The sequence below is a fragment of the Seriola lalandi genome, unplaced genomic scaffold (genome assembly GCF_002814215.2).
Source record: "Seriola lalandi dorsalis isolate HSWRI2012SDOR001 ecotype SW California unplaced genomic scaffold, Sedor1 jcf7180002054678, whole genome shotgun sequence".
NCBI lineage: Eukaryota > Metazoa > Chordata > Actinopteri > Carangiformes > Carangidae > Seriola > Seriola lalandi.
The window spans coordinates 1,197,125-1,206,695 of NW_019525231.1; the positions used below are offsets into that span (position 1 = coordinate 1,197,125).

General features: G+C 39.4%; 1 protein-coding gene across 2 annotated transcripts; it reads right to left on the reverse strand.

The window, feature by feature from the left end:
• Positions 1 to 3,191: 3,191 nt before the first annotated feature.
• Positions 3,192 to 8,036, reverse strand: LOC111666665 (N-acetylaspartate synthetase-like). 2 transcript variants are annotated; one of them, XM_087178204.1, is made up of 3 exons: positions 7,736 to 8,036; positions 5,997 to 6,122; positions 3,192 to 4,864 (listed from the first exon to the last, which is right to left on the reverse strand). In XM_087178204.1, the coding sequence occupies exons 1-3, from the start codon at positions 7,947 to 7,949 to the stop codon at positions 4,470 to 4,472; spliced, it is 735 nt and encodes a 244-aa protein (XP_087034330.1). In that variant the 5' UTR covers positions 7,950 to 8,036; the 3' UTR covers positions 3,192 to 4,469. The 2 variants fall into 2 exon arrangements, with proteins under 2 accessions (XP_087034330.1, XP_023277820.1); XM_023422052.2 differs by having other exon boundaries at positions 5,997 to 6,161.
• Positions 8,037 to 9,571: the final 1,535 nt, after the last annotated feature.

Here is a 9,571-nt window from a genome sequence, read left to right on the forward strand (position 1 = left end):
GTTTTTGTCATGTTTGTTTTGTTATGTTTGTTGTTGTTTGTTGCTCCACTGAGAGTTCTACATAGTGCAGCAGCAACTATTTGCCAATTTCACAACATGAAGTTATGTTATGAGGAAGAACCGATTTCGCAAAATATGAAAATGCTGAACATGCACAACGTACTGTGGAAAAGTCAGAGTCAGGTCGATTGCTCAAATTTTGTTCCAAAAACCAGTTTCCTGATTAAGTTGAAAACAACGCTTACTGCTCTTAATCTTACTGCGATCATAGAGCAGGCGGAGATTTTTTTATTTTCTTCATATTCATTTGAACTTGATGGACATTTTCATATTATTTAATAATGCAGTAAATTCAATCATAACATTAGTTGCGCTCCCACATCACTCTTACTGTTACACACTACATGCAGTATATTTTCAGTGTCCACTGTGTTTGAAAATCGCACCATTAGGCTCAAGGTTCTGGATCACAACAACACAATAGTGGAACAGTCAGGAAGGAGCTAACATTTCCAAAGCTCGAATGGATTCGCAACAACTCATGCTTAGTCAGGTGACTGTTTGAATATCACATGCTGTAGGTAATACAGCATATCAGCGTTTTCTATTTGACTCAACCCATCCTGAACATACAGTGAGGCAATAACAACAGGACAATGACCAGGAAACACACAGCTGCATTGAGGAATGTAGGTGCTGCATTCCCCCGCTACCCTACCACAATGGCAGTATGTGGCCTCCATTCATATAAATGTTGTGTGTTTCTGTTTGAAATGGTCTTGGACTTGTTTGCACCCATGTAAAAATGTTGGCGAATCACCTGAGTATTTCTGAGTGTAGATATTTTTTAGAAACATATTCTGATATTACAGGGTGACAGGCCTACTGAGAAACATGCTGCTGTTGGTGGGATCTTAAAAAGGAAATATTTTATATTTATTTATTTATATCACAGGGTACATGAGCGTGACCGTACTGGAGAGCTGCACACACATCAATAATGAGCGTTTGCCATTAGATGAGACTATCGTCTGTGGAGCAGATTTTGAGGGACACCATGAGTTGTATATCTGTTGCCTGTGGTTGGGTCAAGTCTGCTCAGTTTTTAATGCATGAAATTGTTTGAAGTTATTTCACCCTCAGAAGAAACATGCTGAATTTGTAAGATATGAAAAGAGCCATAGCACGGCATTTCATCTTTTAAATTGATATTGTGCAATAAATCTGAATAAAGTTTTTCAGTGGCTCCTCTTGGCCCGGTGGCCCTGAGAGCTCAACACACTGCAACTTAAGAAAACATGCAAATAGACAAAACACACACAAATTCAGAGAACATCATCAGCTTGAGAACACATGTGCTGCAAATACTCACAACACAACTGAAGTGTTTCCAGGGGACACTGAGAAAGCGATGAACCTGGCAGGGAGCACAATTGGGGCATTGAACAACAAATGCGTCCCAGCCGAGTCCATCACTTTTCACTCTTAAGTTATTTTTTCATTAATTCCAATAGCAACAGTGACAGAGAGACAGGAAAGGCAGGGGGAGGGAGAGAGGCAGGCTCACACCAGCCGGTACTCAAAACCACCTCTTTGATCGCTCTCGCTTCCGTAGGTGTTTCCAGGACCACATTCTGCCATGATGACGCACACACACACACACACACACACACACACACACACACAATGCATTACAATGCTGTAGGCCTACTTCACATCATACACAATAACATATACATAAGCCTACAGTACGGTTCTGACTAGTTCTCCCAGACATTTAAACCAAATTCAACTGAACTGAAAGGTAAAATGGTGGTCGACTAACCCACAGCGCTTAAGGTGCTGATAGATGAGAAAGTACAACATTTAGTTTCATGTTATGAATGTTAGTGGTCATTTCTTCATTTATCGTTTCATAGGACTTGGGTATGACCTGTTGATAAAATACAAGCAGAAGCAACAGACAGAAACTTTGATGACCCTTACCACTCTTGCTGAGTCAACATGTCTTAACACTGATTAAGTCTAACTGAGGACAAAGCAAGAGGAAGTGAAGAGTCCTGGCAGAGCTGCTCGATTGTTACACTGTTATCTCGGCTGTATTTTTCACAATCAGTGAGGATGTGGGAATTTAGGAGGCCAGGTCTACTGAAAGACAATATTCAGTTGGCAGATGTGGCATTTTTAGAGTTGATTCATTTAACCCTCATATTATGTTAAGGGTCAATTTGACCCGTTTCAGTTTTTGTGTTGACAAAAGTACTGGTTATCCTTTTTTTTCCTTCATGAAATTTGGTGACTTTTCCTCATCTAGGGTCATGAACTGGTTTGTAAAATCTGGACACTTTGATGTGTAGTGGAGCTGTCTCTTATACACATCTCCAACGTCGGCTTTTCCTGGAAGAACTCGGCAAAGCACTTGTCACTCCCAAGATCCAGATGCGAGCCAGGCCAGCTCGATCCCCAGCAGCAACAGCTGTCATTGAAAAGGTCAAGCTCAGGTCACCCAACCAACATCCAGTGGACACAGGTGAAAAGAAATGGAAAAGATGCCAGGTCTGTCCCTCCCGAGAGGACAGTAAAACAAGTACCTGTTGTGTGAAATGCAAGAATTACATCTGCAGAAAGCACACAGTAACATTCTGCACATCAAGTGGAGAACATTGAAAATGTTCCTAGACCTGGACAAATGAGAATATACACAGGCTTATTGAAAATGTTGAACGTTAAAAATCTGAGAAAATGTTAAAGTTAAAGTTAAAGTTAAAGTTAAAAAGAAATGTGTTTGTGAAGAGGGAAAAACTTAAACAAAATAGTTCTTAAATATAGTGTTGGAATTAAAAATGTATTGTATGTCACTTTTCTAAATGTTTATATAATCTAAAATAAATTGGTTATTAGTTTAACCTGTTTTCTTGGCTGTTTTGCGTGCATTTACACAGTACGGGTCAAAATGACCCGCAACATAATCAATGTAATTTTTTTTCAACATAATACGAGGGTTAAGTGAATTTGTGAGTCCCTCACCTTTATAGAAATGTAGTACATAACAACCTTTATTTGTCAGGTAACCTCATTCAGATCAAGATCTCAGACCAAAAAGAAAAACACAGCCAGATATAACAAAAGGACAAGTACATACAACAAACACAAGCAGACAAAGAAACAGCACATACAACAGACAATACATCTTGTATTTGTATAACATATTTATTTAGTCATTTATACATATTGGATTATATTAAGGAATCTCAAATGGGACAGGCAATACTGACCTACTATAATAACTGAAACTAAATAAAATATGTTGTTTAAAAAAAATGTTGCACATAGCATTACAAATGACAATTCTCACAAATCCTTGAACCTAAATAACAAAATAAATGGTTTGTCATTGCCAGACTCTGAATGGATTAAATCTGCTTTCAGCTCAGAATTGGCCTCCAAACGAGCTTTAAATTCTGGCTGAATTTCTGTCATGTTAGTTGTTGTTTGACGTGCAGTTTGAGGTGGGTCATGACGGCTGATTATCATCTGAACAAGCAACAATCTGGCTCTTGGATGATTGACTGGATGTCAGAAATTTTGGTCAGCTGTCTTCCAGTTTTTCAGAAGATCCATTATCAACTGTGGTGATTTTATTTTAATCTTACATTTTGTGGCTTAATCTGTATCTTGAGACTGTTCTGTGATATAAAACTGAACTTCAGGGGACAGACCATGTAGTCTGCATTTTCATTCATATATAACTCTCTCTTTTTCAACATTTTTGAGAGTGTGGCCATTTTGTTTGAATAAACTAACAAAACCGGCCGAAGGTTCCAGGCTTACGTTCAGTGTGAGCCTTCATGTTGTGGCGTAGAAGTCAAAGGTTCTGGCCATGCAGTAAACCTGATTAAGCGAGTTAATGCAACCTAGACATGAACTGTGTCCCAGTTCAGGGGCTGCATCCTTCAGAGGACGTGGCTCACGAACATGTGGCCCTTCGTAGCGGTCGTAGATTGCAAAAGCTGAGTTGTAATGACAAGGTCTGGCCCACAGAGGATTTTCGCTTTGCGTCACCAGCTGTGCATCTGTTGTATCACAAAGTGCAGCTCGTGTTGCCTGGCAACCTTGACAACATGTAACTTTTAAACTGAGCTGAAACCCAGTACAAAATTAAAAACTAATCATCGGGCTCTCTGTTGGTGTTCTTTGTTGCCAGATTATTTTCATAACCGGCGTGCAATGAATCTTGGGATACATCGGGCCACGAAAGACTAACCCGTCTGAGCCTTCGTTGCCCAGAAAGAGAAGGCCACATTTGAAGCCCTTCAAATGGAACAACCTAGTTGTGCTGCTGTGACGTAGGCAGTCTTCATGTGCAACCTTCGAAGGATGCGGCCCCTGAACTGGGACGCAGCCACACAGCTGCAGACTATAAGCATTTGAACAGTTGGCAAGGCTGTTGTTTGTCACTGTCAGAAAGATCAGTGTTGTCCATTTGAAATGATCTTGCTATTTGGCACATCCAGCCTGTAGTGGTGATGGCGGACTCTATAGAATATTCTTTGCAGTAAGGACCATCTTGCGTCCTGTGTGACGTACCCATTGGTGACCCCCACACAGCGGAAACCCAGACGCTGGTAGAGCTGGTGGGCAGCCGTTGTGTACGCCGTGGTTCCCAGCACAATCGAAGAATATCTGTGAGCGGCAGCAAACTCCAGGACTTTCCGTCCCAGTGCAACCCCTACCCCGCACCGCCGACAGCTCCGGTCAACAGACATCCGCTGCAGCTCGACAGCACCTCCTGACTTCTGCTGGCCGACTGCTGCTACGACACCCACCACTTTGCCTTCCAGCACTGCTACCCACAGACAGGAGTCTGATGTGGAGGGCACAGCATAAACATGGCGAATAAAACAAAATATCATCCAATAATCATTCAGTTTAAATCATAATTCATCTTTTTTCCAATAAGTTAAAGAACAAGAACAAAGCCCTTTTTCTTCCATGTTCAACCTATTACAGGTTTGTGGTCTGTACTTCCTGTTCGTTCATTATCAGGCATTACTTCAGAAAGACCAGTTCAGTGTCAAGTTCACCAGTTATATAAACTGGTGAACTTTAGCAGCAATATGGCTGCTAATTTTCAGTGATGTAATGTACTGCTGTAATTGTGTTTCATATGATCTAATTTTATATTTTTTAGCTAATAAGTTGTGATATTTCATATTACCAGACATAGAATATCTGTCTCCATCTCCGTTAAAGCTGGTGGACATCACAGACAATAATTAATTAAGTCCAGAACTTTAACGTTATTTCCTTTACAAATTCTGATGCTGTATTTCATTTAGAGATGTTGTCAAAAAATCAAACACCAAAAAAAAACTTTTTTTTTTTAAATTATCCTGTTACAAAAAAGCCAGCCAGTATCCAGCCAGTATCGACAAAATAAGGCTAAAGTGTATATATTTAAAATTTTTAATCTCATTCATTAATCTCATCTACATCATCTACTAACATTTGTAGATGACCAGTAAACATAGATGCCAAGGCTTCCAACTGAAAGAACAACTTTTGTAGTAATTATCAATTAAACAAAACAGTTATGATAAGTTTTTGCTAGCTAAAATTTGATTGTTTTGGCCCTTTAACATTTTTCAGGCCTTGAAATAAAAAAGTATTTTGACAGAACTAGGAAACAGGATTCAATACATTTTAGTTGATACATGTGTATATATGCAAACTGATATTTTACTATAGTTTATTAAAACTTAAGATGTCTGGCTTTACAGGATTAGAAAACACTGACTATGTTATGCTCAGTGGGTCATTCTTATGTATTGGCATGCTTTAATGGGAAATACAAGAGGAATTACGATTCAGAAACATTTTACTTGGGTACTGTACAATATCTACAATCACTGTAAGTCAGAAATAGGTGTAGAGAGTCTTTTCAGTGCATACAGCCTATGAAATATAAATGAAATTACAAAATAAGCAATATATACCTGGTGATTTCGTGTAAAACCCTTCAATGTCACCCATGTCTCTGCTCATGGCGCATTCCAGGTAACCATGGATGACACGTCTGCTGTAGAAGTAGCGCCCACACAGCACAATTGCTGGGAGGAGTCCTATCACCCACCAACACATGGTAATGACAAAACATAGAACTGCCGGAGATAAGATATGGACAGATGTGTGAGTGTGACAAAAATCTAAAGTTGAGGCCAACAACAAGAAAACAACACAACAGAGCAAGAACAAACACAATGTTATATCTGATTAATATATATATATATATATATATATATATATATATATATATATATAGCGCGTTCCAAATTATTATGCAAATGTTATTTTTCTCAGATTTTTCTAAATAGTCGATGCAAATGACAGTCAGTATAATTTTCAAGTCATCAATCGTTAAAGTATAATTAAAATTTTATCGAACAAACCTCCCAATGATAACAGTATTTTTTTCAAAAATAAAAGTCAAAATGAACTGTTCCAAATTATTATGCACAATAGAGTTTCAAAACATTTTATAGGTAGTAAAGAACCAAAAATGGTAATTTGTTGAATTTGCAGCATTAGGAGGTCATATTTACTGAAATCAAAAGCTATTTAAATCAAAAACATCTTAACAGGCCAAGTTACAAGTTAACATAGGACCCCTTCTTTGATATCACCTTCACAATTCTTGCATCCCTTGAATTTGTGAGTTTTTGGAGAGTTTCTGCTTGAATTTCTTTGCAGGATGTCAGAATAGCCTCCCAGAGCTGCTGTTTTGATGTGAACTGCTCCAAAGGTTCTCAATAGGGTTGAGGTCAGGGGAAGATGGGGGCCACACCATGAGTTTCTCTCCTTTTATGCCCATAGCAGCCAATGACACAGAGGAATTCTTTGCAGCATGAGATGGTGCATTGTCATGCATGAAGATGATTTTGCTACGGAAGGCACGGTTCTTCTTTTTGTACCACGGAAGAAAGTGGTCAGTCAGAAACTCTACATACTTTGCCGAGGTCATAAAGGGGCCTACCAGCTCTCTCCCAATGATTCCAGCCCAAAACGCCACCTCCTTGCTGACGTCGCAGCCTTATTGGGACATGGTGGCCATCCACCAACCATCCACTACTGCATCCATCTGGACCATCCAGGGTTGCACGGCACTCATCAGTAAACAAGACTGTTTGAACATTAGTCTAGTTCATGTATTTCTGAGCCCACTGCAACCGTTTCTGCTTGTGAGCATTGTTTAGGGGTGGCCGAATAGCAGGTTTATGCACAACTGCAAATCTCTGGAGGATCCTACACCTTGAGGTTCGCGGGACACAAGCGGCTTCAAATACCTGTTTGCTGCTTTGTAATGGCAAACTAATTATCACAGGTGTCTGAGATTGATTTCAATGATCCAAAGAGCCCTGAGACACAATACTATCCATGAGTTTAATTGAAAAACAAGAAATTAAATGTTTATGACACTTAAATCCAATTTGTATAATAATTTGGAACGCGGTGTATATATTGTACATACATGGAAAACACAATAATTAATGCTGTTTTTGCAGCAATCAAGAAAATGTTTTTAAAATATATCTTAAAGAAGAAAATCTTCTCTGGTTGCTCTTTTCACACTCTCCTCTTCAGGGCTGCTGATCAGTGTAATTCTATTACCGCTTACAAATTGTTTCCGAGCTGCAGAGCCAATCACAGAAAGGTGTCATTTATGTTGTTATCTTACCTGTCATAGCAGTGTAGATCAGGAGACTCTCAGGGTGATGTCTCAAGCCTCTGAAGGCAGTGTCCGGTACCATCTCCATCAGCCCTTCATAAAAGATCCGCTGTACGTCCGCTTCATCCACTGGCGTAAACTCACGCACGACTATAGTTTGAAGTCCATTTTTATGTCCATTGTTATGTATTTTCTCATTCTTTTCGTGTGCTTTTTGCTCCATATCAAAAAAAGAATTATACGATACAGCCAGTGCCAACCTTCCTCAATAATGCCTTCTTGTGCTGTGTGTTGCATGTATGTGTCTGTTTCTCTCTGTTTTTTTCCCTCAGTGAGGCCTGCTAGAGATAAGATCCCTGACACATATTTGGAGGCAACACACCCTTGTATTATCAGTTACCATATGTTAAAAGATGCGTTGCTCTGTGTGAAAGGAGACAAAGCAAGTTCCAGCCAATAATACTGAGGATATTTAAAGGGGAAACTCATCAAAGTGTGGTTCCTATATTTTGCACGGCCTCACCCCGTTTTTCACATATGATGACATCACGATGGGGTCTAATCGCCAAAGACTCTCACATCTCTCACTTTTCTTCTCTTGTTTTGAACATGGCAATAAAAGTTTCTCCTGATTGAACTACAGTTTGTGAACCATTGAACTACTGTATTACTACTTTGCGCATTGCGTTACTCTGCAGATCAGCTGTTCGAGTTAGACAGAGCAGAGCGTAAGGCTACACAAAGGAATCACCTGGGTTTGTTCAGAGTTGGAGGGTGCCTCACTGTGAGAAGAGGATTTCTGGAGAGAGGTGTGCAGCAGGTGCTAACATTAAACTAGCTGTTGATGGTCAGTAAATATCACCACTCATCATCGCTGGCTGCTTATTAAACTAAAAGGTCTTGTTTTGTTTTTTGTTTCCTATTTCTATGTCTTCTTCTATATTAAATACATTAGATGTGATGTGGGTGACTTGTTTAAAAGCACCGTTAATGGACCTGGGATCATTAATGAAAAATAATGGTGGTGATGATGAGTCACTGCTTGGATGGCATCACGTTTGATAAGATTCTCTTCATTATCTGAAACTAAATGCATATGGTTCAGGAAAATTTTTAATCCACCACCAAACTTCAGATTGCTCATAAATGATACAGACAAATGACGGAAGCAGGCTTTGAAAGGCTACAGTAAAGAAGATGCACAAACACAAACTGTTTCTGTGTTGGCTCAAGACTTAAGATTTAGCCACAAAAGATACGGTTTAGCCGTTAGTACTACAAAGGGAAGTAGCTAATGTAATACAGTCATTTTATCATAACTTCCACAGAATGAAAATAGACCACGGTGGTGATGGCAGGAGGCAAGGGGTTTGGGGGAGGCAGGGATACTGGCGGAGAGTGACTCACTTGTAGTCCAAGATCTCTCAAAGGGTCTTTGGAGATCAAAAAGAATCAGTGTATATTAGACGAAAGCAAGCATGCCAAATGTGACATGAGGGTGGGACCAGTTGGATTCTATATTTAACTGTGATGACGCCTATTGTGATGCATGTGAAATGATACTGACACATAGACGGTATGTTGGAGTGGAGGAAGGCATGACTGAAAGGCTAAAACAAGAAAAACTGGGATCATTACCTGCAACTATGTCAGCGTGATCTGAGCGATGGCACACATTCCTTCGGTTTTACAAATAAGTTAGAGGAAAACATAATTAGATAATAAGACCAGCAAAAAATGTGTAAATGTGAAGCTACATCTCTCAATAATGTAAAACGGGCGCTCATTAATAAGACAAACCTTGAATAGTTTTTTAAATATTCACACACAGGATCACAAAGAAGA

Coding starts and splice junctions, on each gene's coding strand:
- LOC111666665 (XM_023422052.2), bottom strand. CDS start 7,949: ATGGAGCAAAAAGCACACGAAAAGAATGAGAAAATACATAACAATGGA. Junction 6,162..7,735: donor GATCTACACTGCTATGACAG/GTAAGATAACAA, acceptor TATCTCCGGCAG/TTCTATGTTTTGTCATTACC. Junction 4,865..5,996: donor GTTTTACACGAAATCACCAG/GTATATATTGCT, acceptor CCTCCACATCAG/ACTCCTGTCTGTGGGTAGCA.